The sequence below is a fragment of the Rhopalosiphum padi genome, chromosome 1, assembly GCF_020882245.1.
Source record: "Rhopalosiphum padi isolate XX-2018 chromosome 1, ASM2088224v1, whole genome shotgun sequence".
In the NCBI taxonomy this organism is placed as follows: Eukaryota; Metazoa; Arthropoda; class Insecta; order Hemiptera; family Aphididae; genus Rhopalosiphum; species Rhopalosiphum padi.
The window spans coordinates 6,717,675-6,744,834 of record NC_083597.1 but is presented as its reverse complement, the minus strand read 5'-3'; the positions used below and the strand labels follow the sequence as shown (position 1 = coordinate 6,744,834).

Genomic DNA, 27,160 nt, shown 5'->3' with positions numbered 1-27,160 from the left:
AGACCTTCGCATTATCATAATATCGGCCTTTGCAGGAAGAGCGAGCCCAACACACGCGCGCGGCGCATATACACGTAACGCACGCGTTCACATTGGCGAGCGCAAAGGATAAAAAAAAAAAAAAAAAAGGGTCCGTAGGCGCTCTCTGACGGGTCTGATCGGCAACATCCACCGACACCCCCTTTGCGCCGATCCGACGGCGCGCGGTGGTAGTAGTCCTGCTCATTATACCGAAGCGAAAACACGCTGTGCAATCTCCGCCGTATACGCCGCCGCCGCCGCCGACGGTTCGCGCTCAGTGTACGCCGCCGCCGACAGTGTTATCATCGAAATACGACGCCCCCACGTGTCTGCGTGTCGCCGCCGCGGACGATTTTTTTTTTGTTTTCTATTCGTTTGCCGTTCGTCGTTCCGATTCCGGTTCGCGTTTCGTCCGTTTGCCCCCGTCCGCCCGACGTGTCCCGCTCGCTCTCGATCCTTTCGATCCGATCTCTCCGCCGCGCCGCCGTCTCCTCGATCTTCTCAACTCTCGCTGTCCGCCTATCGTTAAAATCCTACTCGCGCACGCACTTTCCGTATCTCTCTCTCTCTCTCTGTGTCCCTCGTAGTAATTCTCGATTACGCGCGCGCCAAACAATCCGACCGTCACACACGCGCGGGACATGACTTAGTGGTCTAGCCACGGACGGCATAACAACGTTGAAAGGGTCGTCGGAACCGTTCGCCGGTGCAACCAGTGCAGGTATCACGACTGCCGTCATACCGACCGATACCGCGCAAACTCATCGCAGGAGGCGTTTGGTGATCGGTTACCACGACCGCGGCTCACAGCAACAGGAGCAACACGTGATCGCCACCTCCGGCACCGCCGCCACCGGTTGCGACTTGTGCGACATCAGCGATCACCGGCACATCCACCACACCGGCGTGTCCGTCGCGGCGACCACCGCCGTCGTCGAAAACTTTACGGTTCAGCTGACTCCGCAGTCGCTATCCGCGCCGCCGCCGCTGCCACTTCCGCAGTCGCAGTGCTCTTGCTACGCGTTTCCGGCGGACCAGCACCAGCCGATACGCCCGTCGATCGGACCCGCACGGTTTCGCGGCAACTGCAGACTGGCCGTCAGGACGTTGCCGTACCCGCAGCCGCAACAGCTTCCGCTTCCGGCCGCCGGCGTCACGCGTAACCACCACATCCACCACCAATCCCAACTGGCGGACGGCCTCTGTCACTGCCGCGTCGCCACTGCATTGGCCGCCAATCAGCACCAGCACCAGCTGTCGCACCAACAGATGCTATTCGTCCCGTTTTCCATGCCCGCCAACTACGGCAATCACATCGCGTGCCCGGCACAGCCGTCTGCCCCGGCCGGCGGCGGGTCGGCAGCCGCAGCAGCCGCAGCGGCCGCCGCGGCTGCGGCTGTGGCCACGCTGTCCAACGGCGGTAACCCGAACGCGGTCAGCCCGTCAGCCGCAGCCACGGCCATCGTCAACGGCAACGCAGCAGCCGGACTTAAGGTACGTCCGTTTGAATTTCCTGATTAAACTATAATACTACTATAAGATGTGGTGATGGGTAGATCAGGTCGTGCCCGAGTGCGAGCGGTGCGCTAAATACGAACGTTTATCGATCGACATAATGTATACCTCGAAACAGAGATTGCAGCCGTTGCCGTGAAAAGGCTGTATGACAATACGTAGAGCGCAACGCCGGAACTGTTCCGGTTAACAGATCGACGTTTCGTTCTCTCGACACGCGTCATATTCCGCATAGTTGATAAAAGTTGGAATATTAACGAGACGCGCTTGTTGTATGTGAACTTTGTACCGCAGGGTGGCGGTTTAGCTGTACGGGGAAAAGATCAGAAGTCGAGGGAAAGTGCGTTTTATTAAATCGCGCAGTACGGACATGACGGAGTAATCTATTTACGAGAGTGAGTCGCGTTCTGATGATAACGCGGTGTACGATTTTTAATATTAAATTATGATATTACATCACCCTGGACAATATCACATGTGTCGTAATGTTATTTTATAATTTTTCGTTGTACGATATTATAATATTATGTGTATTAAGTCTAGTGGATTGTATTATGTTATGTTTCGTAAAAAATGATTTATACGCGTATACAGAACAAAATGAAAGTTTATAGAATAATTGCAGATAATTCCCAGTTGGAATGATTCAATCCATAACACTTAATTATCAATGGACATTTGTATATGGTCCTCCGAGAATAAACTATTTTCACCGCTATACGCGTTTCGTTGGAACTGTAATCACGCATATTTTCGTGTAGTGGCAACACTGCTGGAAAGTAAGACAAACTCCATACAACTTATACTATAACTATATTTACTATAACACTGTACGATTACTCAAATATATCATTTTTGATTTATCACACACTGACTTTAAAATATTCAAGTTTAGCTGTTGATTTGTAATACATTTTCAAACATAATATTATCATAGACATGATATTATATAAATAATCTTTGTATTTTGAGACGACGAGTTATTCGACGACAAACAATTACATAAATGCATAATCGTATAACCGCGATTTTATAACATTACTGTTAAACGTCGACAAAATTCTATAATATTATATTTTTGCATATTTTGTTTCAAGACATTTAAGTACGAGTGAATCTGCAGTGTGTGTGCCACTTTTGTTTACTATTAAATCATACACATTTTTTTTTTTTATAAACACTTATATTTCTGGATGTGACACGTTGAATGGTTGTAGACAATATTTTTTTTTTTTTTGTTATAGAAAAATGATCTTGATCTATGTTTTATTTTTAATTATTTTTTTTTACATACGTATCCTGCATAATTTAAGTAAAAAAAATAAATAACAAACAAACGCATTTTCATTGCATATTTATAAAAAAAATTAAAAATTTGAAAATAAAATAGCTATCTGCTACAGCAATGAAAAAAAGGAATCTCTTTCTAGCAAAGCATATTAATATTATTGTTTCATTTAACCATTGAAGCACGAGTGCACCTTCTGATTAAATACGAAAACACAATTTGACAGCTTGATTTAGCAACTGTTGCAATCTCTTTATTTTTCCACAGTATAATATCAACATTTAAAAATACTCATGCTTCAACTTGAATATTGTTAAGTGTACCGTGATATTATACATTTATCATCTCACGATATCATAGTACATTTTGCAATATCGCGTATTTTTACACTATTATTATAAAAACATTGCTAGCAGTTTACAAGTTAAAACATAATTGTTAATATCTTATCATAATAATATTAAAAATTTAAATTTATTTGCGCATACTATATAATATGATAATTTAATATTAATATTATAATATGATAGAAAAGTTTTCCAAAAGAAAAATATTGTTGACACGGTGGCCGCGCCAAACGTAGCCTAGTTATAGAGTTATAAACAATTATGGACTTTAAAGATATTAAAAATTGTATATTGATGGAGTATTTATATGATCAATATAATTTAATAAGCATATCTGCAGGTACCAGCATTAACATAGCTTATTTGCTTATTCGCCATTATGTAAAAAAAATATTTTGAAGACAATTTTAAAATGTATCTCTTTGTATGGCAGAACAAAAATGTGTATACTATGATAATCAATATTTTAAAACTTATAGATTGAATCTTTATTTCAGCTAAAGTTGGATATTTGAATCTCAATAACGTTTTATGAAACATTTCCATTTCCAATTACTACTATAATATACTACCTAACAATTTTTCGTCTCGGTTCTACGGAATAGACATAGTTAAACTCAGGTAATGACATTATAACATAGAACCACGACGGTGTACACTGTACGCAACCATATTTTCAAAATATTACTTGTCGTGCTGCTTTTATTGATATTGGTGAGCACATTAGTAAAATACACTTCTGAACTTCAAAATATAGTTTGTACGTTACGTAAAAACAAATAATAATAATATATTTTCTTACCTTCATTAGAACTCGAATTCCTTTTCCTTTGGCGATAATTCTTCACGAACCAGGTTTTTGACGAATGTCCTAACTATATGGGGAAAAAGTTTTTAAATCGGAGTAATAATTCGAACAAATATTTTCAAACAATCCAATAACTGTACCACTATATTAATATCATGTTTAAGACGAAAAATACATATTAGGCGTAGGGACCTATTCGCGTATAATTGATCGGTCAGTGTTTGTGACTTTTTTATATTCCACATTACAGTTGCTATCGCTATCTTTCGCCGAGGATTACAAAAGCTAGGAATCACAAAATAAAAAGCGCAGTTACTTCGTCCAAGTTTTAAAGAAACCGACTTTTGTGGGATTTATTACAAATCCACTCGGGTTTCGGGGACCGTTAACGTTGTTGCGCTAAAGCTACACACCGCGCGCGGAAGTTTCTTCGGGGATTAGTGAAGTGTGTGTATATAAGTCGCGGCGAAGCGTTCAGCGTTACACGTAGTAGGCACTAGAAAAAAGGCATACGACGGACGTTTAGATTAAATGATTGATTTCGGTTTGCCGCCCACGGATTTCATGACCGCCGTACAACGGTTTTATTCCGAGGAGATCTCGTTATAAGCAGTGCGCAGCATATAATTTCATTTATTATTTTTAATCGCTCAAAGTCAATAGTTTAGACAAACGTATATGGTATACTCGTTGTGTAACGTACTCGTATAGAGTGAACGCGAACCGGCAAAAGGTTCGTCCCGTTCCGGTATAGACGTAACACGAATGAAGATGGACATTTTTTCGGCATGGCGATCGGACTGCGGGGAAAAAATCTAAATTACCTCCTTCGAAACCCTACATACGCACGCATACACCTAATCACCAGCGAACACGCTGATTGCAGATTGCCGCTCCAATAACACACAGAAATAAGTCAAATGCCATTGCAATTACTTTTAGACGCGTGTGCGTGCGTTTGTGCGTGCGCGTGTGTGTACATATAAATCTGTCTGGGGTGTTTCCTTTAATCCTGCTCCGGTGGCATATCAGAGACGATCGCCGGCGGATTAATTGAAAAGCACGCTCGTTTGGTCTCCACCCGCCGGCCGCCGCCGACCTGCGTCGACCGCGCATCGGTCCGCGCTTGCCCACAATCGTTTGTGTATATTCCGCAATAATGCCATTACGACTGTAACTCGTTCTGGTTCGGTTCTAACGCAAAAACGAATGCCGTTTGACGGCATTGTCTGCCGGCCGGATTAGTCCGACTAACGACCGAATAAACGGCGGCGTGCGGACGAAAACGCGCCCTAAACGCTGATTGGAATTTAATTTAATTTTTTTTAATATCGATACACAAAGGCTAGCGGTATTCAAAACATAGCAAAACAAAACGATTACACAAAACACGCAGAGAATTTGTAATTTTTACATTAATGCAATTTGACTGCACTGATTGACAATATTGATATAAAACTAAAACAAATAATTTTCAATAAATATTATTATTTCAATTGGTTGTATTTCTAATACGTAGTATGCGATTCATAATATAGTCGCTTTGTCATTACGAATTATGTTTATTTTACGAATGTTGTCTATTCTATACGGTATAGATTTTTACCTTACAGGCTTTATTACTTTGGCCTTTTACTTGACTTGTAACTCTATTCGAAGCAATGCGTTTAGATTCCAACTACATTTAATTACAAAACATTTCCATAGAAACATTTTAATAACGAAATACTATAGTATGGTTAGGAATGAACTAAAATATTAATTTAAAAATTATCATAAAGTATTTTTATTGATTTTCAAAAAAATGTTATGATTTTTTTTTTTTTTTTAATAATTATTCGATGTCACTGGAAAATATTAATTTAATATGTATTATCAATACAACTGGTATTTGGGGACACTATTCGCATATTTAAGTATACACTTATCGCGGGAGTTTGAACATTAAAAACCGAACACGTCTTAGTACGCATTTCAATAGGCACAAATTGTTATTTTTTTCCCCCATAAAGAAGTTTTCTTTGCTCAAAAATAATAATAATAAGGTTTCAAGGAGCTATGATTGCCGGTGAAAAAACAGAAGCACCTCATCCGTATAATAGTAGTAGTGCGTTTTCGAAAAGTCCATACATGGTTAATGTCAAACGGAGCTTTGCAATACGCGTATCCTGCACGTCTGAGTGAACCGAAAATCTGTTGGTCGGTCGATTTACGTGTCAGAGAAAACTTAGACCGTAAAAAAAAAATACGATAAAAACCGTTTGTCTGTCTCCGACAGTCAGTATTACAGTCTAATGCAGAGACAGAACAGCTCCCATGTAATGCGAAATAGTCGCTGTTTATAGACTACGGCATTTTGAATAATACTTAGCACCGTTATTGTGTTTGTTGTGATAATTTAGATAACACACCTTTAATTTTTTTTTTAAGTCTTTCATAATACGATATACAACTACAAAAGATAAATCGGTATAATTTGTTAATAATGTCACTATAATTTTAAAAAAAAAAACGCATATAATATGAACAGTGCAAACATAATATTATATTTGATCGCAAAGACACAAAGTATTATTGCAGTGTCATGTCCCAGAGACTTGCGAGTAAAAACGGAAAATAAATCAACATAAGATGTTTTTCATAATGGCCTTAATAGCGATGGTATATATGTGGTGTGTGTGTGTGTGTGTGTGTGCTGGTCGTTGTGTTGCGGTCGTTGTCATGATGTTGTGCGGCGGTGGCGAATAGATTTATGTTCGTTTCGAGTAAAATTTATTTCTATCGCCGACTCATTAGAAGAAACCGTAATGAGGGCGTACTGCACAGTCCATTAACAAAAGAGCACTACTCTTAAGGAACTCGGCCGGAATCATCGTACAGTAGTTAGCCGTCCGTTCAGTGAGATGCGAACGCACAGTAGTGGTTGAGAAGAAGACGACGAGAACGATGGTAATAATAATAAATATGTTCCCGGCGAGTTAAATCGTGAAAAAACTGGTATTTTTAAGGGAAACTTTATCATTCGGAATCGAGGAAAATAATTCTAGTGTTATTACTATTATTGTTTTATTTTTTCGAGCAGCAGAGTATCAACTGCGACTTGCATAATAATATATTATATTATTTAGTATTTAATCATCATCGTTTCTCACACTCCGTACGGTATTCAACTGTTATTTCGCCTGACGTATTTATAGAGAGAGTGTGTAGTACCGACGGTACGATTAGAGTTAGATTTATACGTTACGGGCACTTACGGTTCTTGCGGAATTTTTGTTTTATTACTATTATTGTAAATTTTACAACCTGTTAATAACGATATATTGCCATTGGACCACTATTACGTGGTTTTTCAATCGTTGGTGAATTCCGTTTAAGTCAAAACAGACCGCTGTAAAGAGGACGCGATAGTGTGTGTACAAACTATCGTGTGGTATCGTAATAGAAATACGAAACATTTTATCACGCTTGCGATACTTACGCTTATATACATAATACAGTTCGGTTATAAAGAACTCAAGTGCCCAGCCATACGCATATTCCGATCTGCAGCGAGAATTTTATATATATAAAAAAAAAAAATGTATACACGACATAAAATACATTAAATTATAATATGAAAAAATAATATAAATCGTGATAGGATAAAATATCAGCGTTTAAAACTGCACGCCCTGTCGGACTTTGTGGAATTTCACACGTATAATTATATTTTTAATTTTAATAAACAACAACAATTCTAAGCTTGAACCGATATTTTTTTTCTTATTTAAGCTTCCCATTTTCCCGATTTCAAACCCAGTGTCTGATATGATGATATCTATTCCACGCGGACTGACACTAAAATATATTTGCGAGTAGGTATAACTGACAAAAACTAATACCCGTCGCTGGTACCATAGGCTATATTGTATTTACTTTATTTAAAATACAAACATTTCATTTTATAAATCAAATGATTTTTAATTACTGCAACAATCGCGTATTTCACAGATACTATTTGTATTTGTATTTTTGATTGATTTCAGACGTTTGCGTAACAAAAACTATAACCATGTAGGTAATAATATGATGATAACGAAAACGAATAAATTATTTTTCAGTATCCATTGATAGTGGACAGCAGATAGCCGACTATATTGATATTATTATTGTTATATACCCCGTTCCGAAGTCAGCGTAATATTGTTTACTAAAGCAGACGGTCGGAAACGCATTTTACAAATCGAAAAGTCCGACGGAACGCGACTGCGATGTTTTACACAATAATAATACAGCGAAATGGAAATATTTCTAGTTAATTGACGCACAAACCCTCGTCACGGCGGCATCGAGTCGTTAATTCGTTTCGAAGTCGAATCGACCACGACAGTGGTTAGGCTTCGAACCCGCCATAAAATTATTAACTACATAACAAATGATGAACAAAATCAATCTTATATACGTGTCGTGTCTATAAATATAATATTATTATAGGAATTTATGTATTATTTATTTTTAGATGGGGGGAAAAATAAAAACAAATTAATAAAGCCTAACATATTACGTAGGTACAAAAAATATGGCGTTTTAAAGTTTACGTAAAAACAAAAATAATAATAATAATAAGTGTATGTAAAAAAAAAAAAATTGAACGGCCGAGTTGTTGAGCGTATGCTTTTCAATTATATATTTATATGCACTGTATAGTCATATTATAATTTATTCTATTACGATATTATTAGTATTAGTAGTCGCGGTCGCAACAATTGCGTTGTACTTTCATCGTAAAATAGGCCGGCTTAAAGCAAATAATGTCAGAATCATCCATTATATATAATATTAGGTATTGTTTATACAGAGTGTCCCACGGAGATCTGTCAAATGAAATAATGAAATCACTTTTGTTGTAATCAATAAATAAAATTTCTTTTAAATATAATTCATAGGCATTTGCTTACATTTTAAGTATACGTTTTTTTTTTTTGTTATTTTTTAATACCGAAAATATAAAACTTAAAAATTGATTAAAAAAATTTCCAAAATATTCAAAATAGCCTATTTGTAAATCTGATTTAAAAACAAATTTAAATGGTAAAAATATGTATTCAAGTCAAGCGGTTAATTTTTTAAAATTTTTTTAAATATCAATATTCTCGTTAAGTACATTACGATCTAGTTTATGTTAAAAACATAATTTCAAAAAATATTTTATACGAACATTTTTAGATAGGTGCATGTTTAGCTATTTTTTTTATTGTTTTACAATTCTTAAACTAGATCGTAATTTACTTATCGAGAATATCGATATTTAAAAAAATTGTAAAAAATCAGCCGCTTGACTTAAATAAATGTTTTTACCATCTAAATTTTTTTTAAATCAGATTTACAAATTGGCTATTTTGCAATTTTTTTTTAATCAATTTTTAAGTTTTTTATTTTCGGTATTAAAAAATAAAAAATGTATACTTGAAATGTAATGCAAGTGCCTATGAATTATATTTCAAAGAAATTTCATAAAAATATTGATTAGAACAAAAGTTATCATTTGTCAGATCTTCGTGGGACACCCCGTGTAGGTATATCTCGAGTCTCGTATGTGTAGATTCTACAGGAGTCACCAATTAAGGGCACATTAGAAAATTGAACATTTTTCTTGGGCCATCAAAATTCTAAGTACATAATATGATTAAAAACATAATGCTGTCGTAAGTATATTTATTTGTCTGCGGGCCGGACAAAATTTGTTCATGGGCCGTATGCAGCCCGCGGGCCGCCATTTGGTGGTGTCCCCAGGCGTAGAATAAATTATGCACACATACTGCTATACATCAGTATATACATAAATAGACACGCCTATGCGAATACACATATTTTCACTATTACATACATGCGCATATACGAATTAAATAACTGTAGTTACATTTTTTTTTATGATATTAAACAAAAATAATGTATAATAATGTATAGCTGTTTTAAAAAAAAAAATTATATTTTCATAAAACGCCTTGAAAAATAAAAATGAAGATTATAGGAAGGGAGTATCTGCCTATCATCCGAGATATTATGCTCACCGAGGTACGCGTTACATTAGAATAATAATACAGTGTGCAAGTTTATACAATTTTTTTTTTTTTTTTTTTAATCTCAAGTTGCTTCATAAAAAGTAATATATAACATTATCGTTATTACTATTATTATTATAAACGAATTTTATTAATCGAGTGTCACTGTATCTCGATAGTGACCTCTTTTGCTGCAGCTCAACTCCTATCACTCTCTCTCCTTCTCTCTCTCTCTCTCTCTCTCTCTGTCTTCCCTGTGTGCACACTGCATAAGGCGCGTGCAAAATATTGTTACTTTTCACCCCTCCCCCCCCAACACCAACAATATCGATAAAATGAGACTAACGCAGTCATCAATACACGTCAAGCGCACACCATCACGAATAACTCACCAGTCTTTTTATTACTGTTAAATTCTTTTTTTTCCCGACAATTTTCATTTTCAATCTGTTCGTTCACGTCGCAATATAGTTGTTATTATTATTTTAATTTTCTTTTGTTTCGTACTTTCTTTTTGACGTATATATATATATGTAATAGTGTAGTCATTGTGTTGATAGGTAAAACGTTTTGAGTAAAAACATATTCATTGATGTGATACATAGTATATTATTATGTATACAAAATCAACTTTATGAAAACCCACTTCTAATTTTTTTTTAATTTACTGTTTTAAATCACTTCGATATATTTTATTTGATGAAATACTCACACGTTTGCATGGAATATGATATATCATAAGATTATGGTTCACACAGAGCAGTTTATTTATACTTGATGATTACATAATAATATTATGAATTAAAACAAACCGATAAAGTGATAAACAATATTTGTTCACACCCCTTTCAAAATATTGAGTATTAATAAAAAAAAATTATCCGAAATTATTAACACTACGAGCTATGGATATTTACACTGTATTAGTAACGAATTGATGCCTAATGTGATCATACAGATAAACAATAAACATTGTGATTCGATTAAGCGGTTACGCACTGTTGAGAAGCTATGACGCTGACGTTATAATAGAATTATTAGGTTTGGGTTTCTCAAAACACGCTGTAATAAACGGCCGATTCATTTAACCGATAATCGGCACTCCACTTAACAAAATCAAATGATGTTTTTCAGTTTTATCGCGATAAATTTATTTTTCTTACATATTTCTATAACAATCCGTCACAAAAGATCGAAAACGAAGTATTATATAGTATGGCGTTTGTGTTGTGTATTATAATAATATCACTGTTCCCCTTCAGCCGTCCGTCGCACAACAATGAGTTATATTGTCCAAACGGGTTTTCTTTACTATTTTCAAACTTTTATATTCCAATATTTTTTATTGCGGCCATACAAATTTGTTTTATATACACTGTCGGTGCGTGTGTTTCCGCGGATTTTAAATATTGTTATATTTTATTCTGTACACAATATATTTATACAAGCTGATTTGCACTCGGCAAAGAAAAACTATAATAAACATCCTTATACCTGTACAATATAATATGCCTATTATAATTTATCAGTATCTTCACTTTTCTAATATTATGTATTTTGAGTGAGAATTTTAAAAATGTTTTTGATTACTTATGGACTTATGGTATTTTGTTCGGTTTTTTTTCTTTATATAATACATAAACGAACGAAATATATTTCAATACTGTTTTATGAAATTAATATGGGGAAATTATATTTTCATTATAACAGTAAAAAACAAAAATTCTCAGATTTTACAAGCGGTTCTTTGTTTATAAGAAAGACTACAGAAATAATGAGCGCTAAAAGACCTACTACTTTCCTCGACAATCGTTTTCTATATTTTTGTACAACGATACATCCATTATACGTAAGTATATATATTATGCATATAGGTATCCCGATAAATTTTTACTTTTTTAGCATCTTAGATTAACATGAACGATGCAACCCTGAACCCTGTCGGTATAATAATTACTGGTGGCGTTTTAAGTTTTATGGAAAAAATATTAGTCTCACTTTTTATTTCTCCTTAAAATCACGTCTACTGGTCTTATCACACGTTGATTTAATACTCTTATCGCGTATTTTATTGCATATTTTACATCACGACGCGTCGAGTTACCAGCTCACTACATGGAAACAATCCGGAAACACCATATTCAACCGATAAATTATTTTTATAATATGACGACAACTTAATACATATTATACTTACGTACGCCATCATATTCGTCGTTAAAGTTATAATCATTAAAGTTTAGGTTATTAATATAATAAATTATAAAATATTTAATGTGTGTTAAGTAATTGTATATTTTAAACTCTAAAAAAAGTTATAAAAAAAAAAAAAAAACTTTTGTAATTAGAGAATATTATAGTTTTTACTATATTATAATATATATAATATGTACGCTGTACAGTGCTCACACTTTACTGTAATAGGCAACAACTGTTGATTTTTTTTCTAAAATTTTCAAACGACGATTACGATAAAAAAAAAAAATTATATTTTATAATAGTCACACACAGGATACACTGCTCGGCAACGTCATTGGCCTCGTATTCCAAAGAGAATGTTTATGATCAGAATAATATTTTAATTAGATATACAATTATTTTTAATTATTATTTCTTTCTTTATTCGATTGAATTGTAAATATTTTTTCTACGTCAAACGTGTATTTAGTTTTTTATAAATCATAAAATCAACAACGGTATATGTACGTGTACTATACGGTTGCGGCGTTACTTATTTTTGATTCGAGAAATATCTTCAGTGGTAGATTCTTTTTTACAAAAAAAATTGCAATAAACGCGTTTGAACTTAGGGCTGAGTACGCCAAACTTGAAAATGACTTACACTTAATCATGTTGTTTGTAAAACGTTTTAATATAACATCAGACGTTTTATATTGCGCAAAAACGTTATAGTTGCACATCGTACACAGTATCCAATGCAAAAGTTTTGTACACTATATATATATAGGTACACTTTATTATTGTAATAATGCACGTACGCTTAACGTTGTTATTAAACTGGGTATTGTCTAGCAGCACACGAAATCAAAATTGTAACAATATTTTCAAATACTCACCCGTGTACAATACATATAATATTATATACTATATAAATGTATTTATATACGCATAGGTAGCCATACAATTATTTGCGGCAGTTATATTACGTTGTACGTGTATGCGACTGTTATACGATCGAGTATTAAATTTGAAAATGCAATTTCGTCGGTAGGTACTACGTTTTTGTTATTTTATATTAAAAAAAAAAACCTTCTATACACAAGAAAAAATACACAATACAATTTAAAAATCATTTACATTTACAATATTACTTCATAAATTTGTTTTTATTTCCAATTTTAAAGCATATAGGCACTGTCAATGTGTCGTTCTTAACTTAATAAAACACAACTTATGGACCAAACATTATCTTTTATATGAAAAATAAAATAAATAACTTGTTGGATATAAATATTGTATCCTTGTAAGCCATACATTCGTCATCGTAGTTATACGGTTTGCAATCCTGGAAATCTAAATCTACAGCTCGTATCATGTATAATATTGCAGTATAATATTCTGCCGTATAATGTGATAACATGGATAAATATGATAAACTATAGATTGCTAACGGCTGTATACTTAGAATTGCAATTACAGAAGATACCGTTTGCCGGCGTTATCGTTGAAATAACGAGAGTATTATCATAAATATAAATGTTTATATAAAATAAATATTTTTGTATTTTTCTTTTAATAGTCAATAGAGCAGAACAAGTTGCTATAATTGTCTGTGACGATACCCATAATTCCCACAAAGATTGTGAATGTTGACATATCTATATAACATAGTCAATGCGAAGTTTTCAAGTAAAAATTAAATCTATTTTATTATAACCATGCTGTTCTTGTAATAATCTATTTTAATATTCAACTAATAAATAAATCTCGTAAAAACATAATATAATTCCGTGATTTATAAATAATGTATAACAAAACGGAATGAAAACATACAATCCTCAACACTATTGTACTTGCCAAAGTCATTTTAATTATTTACTTGTACCAGTTTTACCTAAATCTCAGAGACACACATATATTAATTATCGAACCATTCATTGATGTATCTATATTTTACAAGTGACGATAGAAAGTTAAAATATTTATAAAACAGTAAATAATGTCATTGACCGTGCCGTTCCGTGGAGGGGGGGGGGGGGTAGGGAGAATGGTTTAAAGGGGCGCCAAAAAAATTAAAATGCAAGAAATTCTTAATGATATATAAAAAAGGGGGAGAATATTTTTAATTTTGCCCTGGGCGCCAAATCTTAACGGTACGGTTCTGAATGTCAATAATAATTGTTTAAAAGAATTGTATGGTAAATAAAATAATGTCAGAAATCGTAATAAATTGAATGTAAAGGGATTATGTATTTATATTTCTATAAAATATAAAACAATAAAAAAATTGTATAAAACTTATTTTTATTCAACGTTATTAGAGAAAATTATAATTTTATTTATTCACAAAAAATATCTTTCGTGATATTTCGTTTGAATGAATTATATTTAATTTCTGTAAAACCGCTGTCTTAAGTCTAACACCTTTGGGCATTGAATAAATAATTCAGTTTTAATACACTAAAATGAAGATAATAAATAAATATAATAATTGAAAAAAATGTAAAGATGCTAATAATTGACAGTTTTCAACATTCTAGTTCTTTAAAAGTCATCGAAGACAATTATCTCTATACACATTTGTAATGATTCCATTTCAATACAAATATAATTTAATGAAAATTTGTATTAAATTGTGCATAAAAATAAAAATATTATCATTTTAAAATTCAAAATAACAGTCCTTATTAAAAAATTGACATGATATTATAATTAATTACCATTGTAACAGATTCATGTATACCTAATATTAAATAGTATGTATTGATTTGGAAATTTTTATAAGATGTACGTTTAAGGTATTTGACTTAATAGATTTAATGTCTTAAAAAAAATATAAACAAACGTTAATAGTTGTGAGAAATATTTATAATTAAGTGAACTTAATTAGTCAACTTTAGTAAAGGTAATTCTTAAAAAGAAAATGTGTTACATTCACGTGTGTATAAATATGTACTATAGACGTGTATACTTGTTTGAGTCAGCATATTAACAGTTAAGTAGTTGTACTTTAATAATCAATTTTATGGTAATCAACTGTATTTTACAGGCGTGTAACTGGGTGAAAACGCGTCTGTGAATCGTTTTTATACAGATATTTTTATAACCTCCTCCCACGCTGGCTTAAGAATTTTTTTTTTTTTTAAGAAATCGAATCCTGCAAAGCCTATCTAAACATAGTACCAAGTGAAGTATTTAGAATTTAAAAATATTAAATTTTCCATATTATACGCGATACGTCATTACTAGTCGTTGATCACATATCGAGATTTGTGGTAATTAAAAATTAAAATATATATGATTGAATTATGCAACAACAGTGGATACCACGAGGAAAAAAGTAAGATAATATTTTATAAATAAGTCCACATTCGATGTTGCATACATAGATAGTCAAATCGCCTATCATGCGCTCACGTTTCACCCTAGTTTCGTCCTTTACTATACACTGCAATTTATTAAATTTTTAAAAATATCAATGACTTAAGGTTGACCATGCATTCTGTTTAAAACGGAATCGTCCATTTTTCAGCATCCTGTCCCGTTTTCATGAAGAATATCGAACACGAGGCTTTTTGTCCCGTTTTTTAGTGCATTATAGTCTCGTTTAAATCCCATTATCTCCACAAAATGATATGCAAGTAATAACAAAAACCTGTACAAAAAACAATATTCTTACAATTTGATATTAAAACAATAGTTACAAACAACGGTTTTCCTGAAACGAGCGTCGAGTGCCATCGAACAATACTGTCAGCGATAAACATGATACATGTGTTGTTTTGTACGGTGTAATATTATAAGCCCGCACCGCCGTCGCCATTCCTAACAACACTGCTCATCTAACAAGCGGCGCACTGGCTGCTGTCTCCGAAATAATATCTGTAAAACGTTAAAATAACTTAACAATTTTTCGAGATCTTTTTCGTAATAGCTATGACAAACACTGTTGGACGGTATAATATTATATATTTATTCTTGTTTTGCCAACCTTAAATAATATAGTTTGGACACACACGTCGTTCTAAAACACGTATTTGACGTTTTGAATTTCACGAAATCAATACTACGAAAATAATTAGTAAAAAACATGTGCGTATAAAACGTGATGTGTTTAGTCTTTACCCGCGCACGTGCGCGACGACGTCGGCGGACGTGTATTATACATAATATTATACGCGGACTTATAATAGTAATAATAATTGTATAAAAGAATCACCGCTGCGCAGTGCCAGTGTAACAAACAGCGGGGACCAGCCGAGTCGTAATGTGGCACTCAAAAACCTAACGATCCCAAACCACGGGGTTGAAAGGGTCGAGAAAGGGTTTAATAACGACCGTCGTGGCGGTGCGTACTTATAAATACGACGTGTGAGCGTATCGCGTATGTGCGCTTGTGTCTCCGGCTGCGAGGGCTACGATATGATAATTATTATTGAAATTAAAATTAAAAAACGAAACGAAAAAAAAAAAGATGAAAACGAAAACGACGAGAAGAGAAAATTCCGAGAGGGAGCCACTTCGTTAAAAAAAAAAAAATAACAAAAAAAACAAAACAAAATGACCGTAAATTTGTTTCGCGCCGCGCCGCACTCGACGACGAGCCTTTTACTCGCTCGTTAGGCTACTCTTTTTTTCTTTCGCGTTTCATATTTTACATTCGGCGCCGCATCGTATAATTATACTCTCATCGCCCGCCGCACTCCGCGTACGCATATAATATATCCACAAATATAATATTATATTGTGTTATATACTACTCGTACGCATACCTGAATACAATCCTGTGGCGGCTGTTAGGTTTCGACGAAGCGGTTTTTATTATAATACGTATTACAGTAATAATACAAGTTGAATGGTAAGAGCGTTATACGGAGGTTAAGTTGATGTGTTTTGCGTTTTTAACGACAGTAATATTATTTGTTTATTGCGTAACGTCTAATAATTCACGTGGCTGATCTATGCGAACCCTTTTCAGTCGGATCGGGATTCGATCGATGAAACAAATGTATACACCGACCAAAACCCAGGTAACCCGGATGGAGGTGGCTACATTATTGTTTCGTACTAGCAATATTTTTTTTTTATGTATGTGAGTTTACCAATTGCATCGAAAATATTTTAGAACGTACAACGAATTGAGCTTTTTTTTTTTAAATTAGTCCAACTGTCTAAATAGTAGCCAATGATAGTGCAAATAACTACAATAAATAAAATAAGGAACCCTTTTTAGTTAGATAGTAATAAATGTAATTAATAAAGTTTTTTATTTTTACATTTAATCGATTATTTTTTTTTTTTTGTCAATTATTTAAACAATATATTATTAAAAAGTAATAACGGTTTACCTTTTCCTGTAAGAACTTTTTTTAAATGATTCATATTGTAACGTTTGTCAACACAAACTAATATTGCACAACTAACAAAATAAAATTATAACGAATATTAGTAATTTGTTTTTTCCATACACAATATTATAAACAACGAAACGATTGGGCTTATAAATACGTAATCAATGATGATGAAAAAACTTGTTTTCGTCTATCGCTCAAATTTATAATAATCGTGTGCGTAAATATGCGTATTATTAATATAACGATTATTCTGATTCAATAAATACATTTTTAATTTTCAAATATTTTAGTGTACATGCAGTTTGTTTACTTATAATTAAATTTCTATTGAATTAAATTGAATAACAATATTTTCATACTTAAAGGTAAAATAATTTAAATGCGAGTGCAATTTATCGGAATATCGATCGTAAAAACAAGGAGCGCAATTGGTACACCGACCCTAAACTAAAATCGTGTCTTGGTCGCGATTGGTCCATGCCCAGATATATAAAATGACACGTCTTCTGTCCACTGTTGTCGTTTCCGTTTGAAATTCGTCCTGGGAGACGTGACCCCAGCAACAACAATGCGTGTGTCAAGGATGATAATCGGTGACGTCGTCGTGGTCAGCGGTGGTAGAAAATAAATATATATTATTTATCTGACAAAAAGTTATCTGTGGTTAGGTCTCCCATGACATCCCACGGGATCACCCGACGGTAAAAAATGAAATAAAACGCGTCGCGAATGATGATATCCTTACTCGTGAGATTAAACGCTTCCGGGAGATACGGTCCCGGATTGCGTTCCCCGGGTCTGCAGTCCGCATTAAGTTGTTAAATATCAAATTATTATTTGTATTAAAAAATGCTAATCGGGACCACAGAGTTCACTATTCTTTTAAAAGTACATTTTAAAATATCATTTTTGATTTCATCAAATAAATTAATTTACAGTATTAAATGTGTAATATTATGCGTAGGTGGATTACAGTGACGATTTGTCTGTAATGATGTAGTTATATCGAATTTTATTCGCAAAATCTTTTCCTCAGATTATTTCGTACAGAAATTTCGATATTTATTTTATCTATTAAACCCAGTCACTTTTATTTATTTGTTGTATATTATATACGAAAACTGTGAAAGGGACACGAATAAAAATATTTTTAAAAAAAAAATTACCAGGTTGAAAACATTGAGTTAGCCATTTCCGTCGAAAACGCATAATCCGATCGGTAAAATAAATGTATTTTAAACATTTCAAGCAAATTATATTATTACGATTACGATACAGTTTCTCGGTATAACGGACGAAAACAAACGTGAAACAAAATATTAAATAATTCTAATCCGATGGAATTAAATATAATACGGCGTTTTCAGTTTTTGTAGTTTTGAATATGTAAATTATTTTCAATAAAAGAAACCGTCGTCAGCGGTCATGTAGGTACTCAATTTTTTCAGTGTCATGTTTTCACATCGTATAATCGTTCTATGTATCGTGTCTGCATGTACCATTATGACCAAAATCTCATCAGACAGGGTGATTACACTTTAATATCGTGTACGAAAATATTACGGATCACAGCTGGAGAGCACACTGTACTGCAGATTAAGAAATGACGGGTTTGTTAAAAAAAAAAATACACATAAAATATTATTATTATAAGAATATAATACGATATTATCGTTTTTTTTTTTTCGAAACGTATTTCCGGAATCTTAACGAAAATATTTACATTGTTCCCGTTTATATTATTATTAGTAATCCGTGCGCGTGTCGTGTGGGTGTGGGTTGGTGGTCTTAGCAAAAGACTAGTGAGTTATAGGCGCTGTAATACAACAGTAAGCGAACGGAAGGAAGGTGAGATACCACCGGAGTTGTTGGTTTGATATTCAAAATATTCAAGCGTAAGACCGGCGACGAGTAAACGATGACGAAGACCGATGAAAGTAGTTCGCGACATCGTCGGTGCCTGTCAAAACGGTCGTCCAAAAGACACTTTTAACGGTCTATGTCGTGGAGTAGTGTATTTCCGCCACCAGAACCCCCTTTCCTCCTATCCCCTCAACCGAGAGTGACCACCGCGAAAAGCTCGCGAACACATACATACACAACACAAACTATTGTTCAATTCGATGGTTGCGTTGTTTTTGTACATTGGTCGCGGGGTAGAAATGTCGTTTGGTCTCGGGTGTGACGTTAGTACGAGGATAGTGGCAACTGGTGAGTCAGGACACGGAGGGTCATCAGCAGCCGCTGCGGGAAAATAATTAATTCGACCGCCCCTGCCGACGTACCACCCCGAAACCACCCCTTTTACAATCGTTGTATATTCGCTTGCTAGTCCTCATGCCCGCGCATACAAACGTTACACAAAAACGTTTCGCACTCGCACTCCGTTCCTGGTCCGAACTCCACGCGCTCCAACGATTCGGACTTTTTTTTTTTATAAATAATCCGTGTGTCTGGTGCGACACGAAATAATTATTACAAATTTATACGCATGCGCAAATTTCCGGACGGTACGTTTTATTATAATATAATATATGGTGTTTGATCATTTGTATTTATTACCTGTATTTTTTTTTTATCACAACTACACACATTTCTCGTTGATCATAAGTTATACATGTATAATATGTATATAATATATATATATATATATATATTTACAAAAAAAAAAAAATAGAACCAAATACAACCGACAAAATATATAAATAAAACAGAGAATTCGCACAGACCTACCGGAAATTGGCTATTCATCACGCTATACTAATAATTAATAAGTATAGTCGATAGTGTGATAGTGATTTATTTCTCGAGAATGCAATAATATAATGTTAGTGACTTATAACATCACGTATATATACATATATATTCAATGATATTATTATTATTATTTATCATCTTATTCGATCTTTAATTAGTTATATAAGTATTATAAAATTATGTCACTGTTGATCGTTGTTTCAATACATTCAAACAAGTGTTTGTCTGAAAGTGTTTTGATAATACAAAAAATTACGAGGTCTAATTGCAATCTATTTATCAGTTAGTTGTTAACGTTTTATAGAATATTATTACATTTTTTTCATTTTTTTTTTTGTTTGAGTTACAGAAAATGCATTAAAATCGTATTATTATATTAAATACTGCACACACTTACACAAACACACACACTGGTAGGCGTAAATAAAACGTTGATTTAAAATAAATAAAATTTGGATAAATAAATTCCTGTCACGCGTACAACAGTTGTACAATGGCGAATTTCATACAAATATCTATTCATAAAACCCCCATTATTCGTGAAAATTGATGACTATCGACATGAGAATTTGATTTTGTTAAACTTTCACAACAAATAACCTCACGTCATTGCGAATCCAACACCGTTGTGTGTGCATAATTACACAAACCGAATGAGACATAACGTTGTTGTATTGTTGATATTGCCAGGAAGTATAAAATATTATTACCGTACGAATTTCCAAAACGGCTGAACGTCGACCACGTAAGTAATCAGTGACTTTCCTCGGCGCCTTTATGTGGACAGCCGCCCTTAATTATATCCACAGTAATAATTATGATTGCCGTATAATTATAACACCAAACAATACAACGCAAGAGAGTGGTATTCCTAATGATCGGTGAAGGTCCGGCAACACTGTTGTACAAACGCCAATTAGTAAACGGGAATTCTGAAATTTCCTTATTACCTTTTTATGTGTTCTCGGTACCTAGCTATGTATAGTTGTTATTATATTATTATTCTATTTTAATACATTGATACAATATTATTTATATTAATTTAATTGATACCGCTGTTTATATTATACATTTACAAACAGTCAAATTCGCTGCTGCATAAATGCCATAAATAACATATTATTTAACAGCAATTTCCAAATCATAAATTTATTAAAATAATACATATTATAAATAATTTACATTCTCAAACAACACAAACTTAAACAAAAATCAAAGTACGTTACAGGCGATACCGTACACAATTAAATTTGTTTAAATTAATTAACATAAATTGAAAAATATTTAATTAGTATAACAGTATTATTTTTGGTAATTAATTGGTAATTTGTTAAAGGAATATTATTAATCATCAGCAAATACAATTTAAGTGTTAGCAAATATTAACTATTTAAAATATCAATAAAATACTTTAGTATATTTATTATTTTGATCGTTTGATATGCGTTAATCAGTATTTTAATAATTTTAATTCATAATTAAATCTTTAAATATAATTTTATGTAATAAGAATATAAGATTAAAAACAAAAATAATTAAATGTATAAAGAACTTAGAATAATGACATTTTATAATGTCCAATACTTAGTTGGTACAAAAATATGACGTAAAACATAATATTTATTCATAATGATAAAGTATTTAGTATAACACGCAGCAATTACATTTCAATCTAATTTATTTAAACAATTACTTTCTTATATTATATTATTATTTTAATAGTAAGACATTTGATATATACCGAGTAAACGAATGCAATGCTCATAATTTGTAGATAATCTACAAAAAATGTGGTAATAAATGAAATTAAGATATTTTCAAACTCTAGTAAGTATTACTCTTCTATAAAACAAATTGGACGTACTGCAGCTGCTGTTATAATAATAATAATGTTATCGTTATTACGACGTATAAAAGGTACCACGTGATGTCATTTTGCATACACGATGCGCCGCGTTAAAAATATTTTAAGTGCAATAAATAATATTATTATTATGGACCGTCAGTTTGGTTTAAATAACGTAAACCTATCGCGAGCGTTAGACGTAAAACGTTGAATAACTATTAATTAACGTTCGGTTAGTCGCCGTCAAATACGGGTTTTCTAGCATCCCGAAGGTCTAGTTTAGACGATTAAGTTGCAGCAGTTTGTACGCGTTTATAATCGTATTCTGCCGAACCACCGCATAAACATTCTATTGTATCTCTTCGCGCGAAACTCGTCCACCGCCTCCTGTTGCTTCACTCCGTCCACCGTATTACTTTATCCCAATTTATCTCCTCTTTATCATCTCCTCACTCTCGTCCTCCTACCACACACTCGGTCCATGTCTGATGATCAATTTTCTGTTGTTCGGTTCGCACATAAATAATTTATTGTAAATAAAACGTAACGTAAGGTCGTTACGATCGGTCGAAAACTTCAGTCTTCCGGGTAAATCGCAAACGTTATTTTCGTAAAACTGCAAGAGGAACGAAAACACGTATGACGGATAAAACGATTGTTTTCAAAATATATCCAAGTCATAATCATAATAATATTTTCATTCAAAATTTAATGTATTTTAATATAATTGTGATAAATCCGGAATTTTTCGTCCGAGATTAAAGTTATAATAACAGTTATAACATTAATTATTTTATTCAAAACACTAATGCGAAATCGACTTATTTTTATTTTCTGGTTTCTTTTATTTTTCGCGGTAACGACGTTAAACGACCGATTAATTGCCAACACGCACGGAGTTTGTGAACAGAATTTCACCGCACAACGCGCCGGAAATAAAGTAATTTATCAACTCGCCGTTTATCCCGTGGTTCGGCAATTGTAGCGACGACGACTGGTTTTTCACGTCCTTGGTCGATTTGTGCGCTTTCAAAGGTGAGGTAGAAAGGTTGTCGTGCGCGTATTTTCTGGAACTAATTCTTTATTGAATCGCGTATGTTCTCCACCACCGCCGTGCGCATTATTAGTTGAATGGTAGCGACTGTGACCAAGCTCTCTGGAGTTCCGGTCGGTGGCGGCAATAAAGTTTCCAACCCGACGGCTATATATACGAACCGGGCAAAAAAATAACAAAAACAAACCAAAAAACCGTTAATCAAGCTCCCGGACTACAATTGTTTTGTTATTCCGGCAGGAGAATTTCCACTCACTCTACTCTTCTACTACACAACTTCGTCATATATATATATATGTTTCTCTCTCTCTCTCTCTCATTCCGTTTGGAAAAAAAACTTTCTCCTCGACCGGCATAGAGCGATGGCAGTAAAAAGTATTTTCTCTCTCTCTCTCACTCTCTCTCTCTCTCTCTTCCTACGTTCTATATGGCCTTTTCTCATTTCTCTCGTCATTTTTTTTCCGTCGTGTCTCACCGACTTCTCTTTCTTTCGGACGCCCACCCGTAGTGTTTACTAGTCAAAGTTCTACGACGCGAAGAGAAAAGTAAACAATATAACAAAGGAAAGGGAAAAAAATGGTCGAAGATAATAATTAAAATAACGTTGGAAAACTTTGCACGCAACGCAGTGTTGTCACTGCTGCCTTTAGTTCCCGTGTAACGCGCGATACGTCTTCAAAACATCGTGCTCCACGAAAAACTAATATCAGTTGTAAGTTCGTAGCTTCGGTGATTAAACGATGCCTATCTTGTGCGGTGTACTTAAGCGCACTACGGTGGACGATGTTATATTTATTTGCGGCCGTGTAAATAATGTTATATTTTTTCTTCCTTTATTTCCCTGTCGTTAAAATCGATACGGAAAACAGTGACACGGTTGTTGTACCGTAATGAAGTACCATAATTAATAATATGACTAAAGCAGTTTCTTTGATTAATTACAATGAATCAACCGTGGGTCTTCTTTTTATCGTTATTGCAATGTTGTAACTATAATGCATTTAATGGTATACCTACTTTGGCTGCCGCTCACTTAAATAATTGGAGTGAACCATTCAGTGAAAACAGATTGAAACGTTTAAATGTTGTTACAATACGTATTATTATTATATATATATATATATGAAACAATTTTAATTTTTAGTTAATTCTTTACGAAATTAATTAGTTTTATGATAATACATAATAATTTTATCTAAAAATATTTGAAACTCGCAACAGTTATTAAACTAATGAATAAATATCATATAGGACGCAGTTAAATATGAAATATTTATAATCGATTGCTGTAGTAGAATATATAGATTTGAGTTCAAACCAAATCAACAATATTTAAAATAGAAAAAAAAGAGATGAAATTGATATGAGAAAAATGATTTTACTGAAACAAACACGGACAATAGTTTTATTGCAATTTTAAATTTTAGATTTTTATATTGTTTTTTTGCCTAATAAAAAATTAAAATCATTGAAATTCGATTTATCTGTAAGCGTATAAAATATAAACTATTTAATCGTGTAAAATGGTCACAAAATACGAGTGATTATTATAAAATTCAATACCTGATTATTAAAGAATTAAAATTCATTTAAAAACCTAGGAATTCAAATTACGATATATTTTGAAATACATTTCGTAAATATTTACGTTAAACGATTTAAATTCAAAATGTCTTACGAGTCGAGTTGGAATGTGCATAATGTACATACACAATGTTATACTTTGGCCGCTGTTACTTGAGACGTCGTTGAAATTTTTCCATAAGTGTTTGAAGTTTGTACAATAATCATAAAATTCAATCTAGAACTCGCGACGTATATTGTATTATAGTACGTAAATTATACCGTTTTTTAAGGCGAATACGTAGGTTTAACAAGGGTACAATTATTTTTCTATTTTTTTTTTATAAAATCCGCTCGGGTTTTGTTGTTTTCAGTGGCACATTAATATTCGCTAAAACGCATTGGTAAGTAATACCACTGTAACACGGTTTTTCGTGTTACCGATCAAACTGAAGAGTTGTGAACGATACGTATATATTATTATATCGTCGGTATTTAATTGTATGTGCGACCGAATACGAAAATCATAATCTAGTATAAATTGTGTGGGAAGCGCCCATATCACGCGCGGTATACACGTAGTATAATATATTCTCGATGTGCGCATTATGGCTACGCGTGGTACTGTCAGTTGCGAATATATTTTAAACTAAGCGCTTTTAACGGCCAAAAGTGCAATAAATAATACCGGTGTAAAACCCATAAATGATCCGGCCTTTACGCGTCCCTTCAAACGTTGGCCGCTGTGAAATATACTTCTATATGGACCCTTGCGAAAAAATACTGTGCGGCGGGGCACCGCTCCCCGTGTAGTAGTAGTAGTTAGTATATATACCGAAATCGGGTCTTGTAGCGGGTTTTTTTTTTTTTTTTTTTTTTTATCTCACGTTGCCAAATGGAAAATTTCGCCCACTGTAATATCGCAATATTTATCGTTTATGTTAAACGCTTATAATATCATCGTATAATATTCCGGTATCGAGTTAAATTGAAACCGAAAGGTATTTGAATAAATTCGGTGACGAATTATTTCGCTCGCCGCTCCCAGTATTACGAGTTCACGATTTCGTTTCGCCGAGTGGATGACGTATTAAACGATGTACAATGTTATTTGCGGCGACGGCGGCGGCGGTCGCTACAGATAGCGAATAACGGAATCGTCGCAGCGCTTTATTTATAATAATAATATATTATTGAAATTTATTCCCGCGACGTACAAAGAAGGAAATTATTTGGCCACCGAGTTCTGGAAATTAGTCAATGTCAGCTTTATTAGCATCTCGCGCCCGCCAAAACATCGGGTGGTGGGTTTCATTATGTTTGTCTTTGCGCCTCGTGTTTCATAAGGATATATATTATATTGTACCTATAGATAATAATAAATTCGTCGGCGCCAGCGTTGACGACGAACACGGACATTATATCATAAAGGTAGTGGATTATAAGGGAATGCATTGTGAGGTTTAATATATAACTTGACTGCATAGTTCTCCCGACGTAGGAATTTCTCGACCCAAACATGATCAAAACTCTCGCACTAAATTTGATTCCAAAAGACATCGGTCGCTCAAGATGACAGCTGTTGCGCGAATTTGAGTATCACTTAACCGTACCCGTAAAACTCCTCAAACGGTACGAAATTCGCGAATTCGAGTTGGCGATCATCAATTTAATACCACTATACAATAGTTTATCTGTGATAATAATTTATTTTCAAAATAATTGTTCGTGATTTCAGATTTAAAAAAAAATAAGTTTATATATTTAGAAGTATTTGTAGCAGTATTCTATTTTGCTTGTTAAAATATATGTTCATACTATTTGTTATTAATTATTATTTACCTAGTAAAATTACTATTTAAATTTTAAAATATATAGATTAATAATATATTATTAACCACAACTTAAGCAATAAATTATAATTGAAATATATTATCTTTATTCATAATCCAAATGACTTGTAAAGTGTTAGCAATAACCAGTGGCGTAGCCAGGTTTTTTTTCGGGGAGGGCTGATCCATTTTTGTAAAGTACAATTTAAGAATTTTTTTAGCAATTTTCTTAGACCATTAAAAATTAAAATGCAGCCCTCTCAGCCTTCCCCTTGGCTACACCACAAGCAATAACCAAACATTTTTTTTTTCAAAATCACAAAGGTATTAATACGGTCTTAGTTTGCTTGTTAAGATCAAAATCACGCGCGTTAGCTATCTACTCGAATATTTTTGATTTTCTTATTATTTCGCATTAGTACATGATATATTAAATAATTGAACAGCTATGTATAGAGTATACTGATAATAAAATGGAATATATAAATACGCGCGTAAAGCTATATGTTATATTATACAATGTTGGGTCTACCAAAATGCATAAAATAAA

At 33.5% G+C, this 27,160-nt stretch overlaps 1 protein-coding gene across 1 annotated transcript in view; it reads left to right on the top strand.

Annotated features, from left to right (window-relative positions):
* Positions 1-672: 672 nt before the first annotated feature.
* The window catches only part of LOC132918297 (nucleolysin TIAR-like), a 333,029-nt gene continuing 306,541 nt past the window's right edge, over positions 673-27,160 (top strand). The window contains 1 exon segment of the mRNA XM_060979461.1: positions 673-1,515. Coding sequence (XP_060835444.1) covers positions 1,291-1,515 — 225 coding nt within the window. The 5' untranslated portion in view covers positions 673-1,290.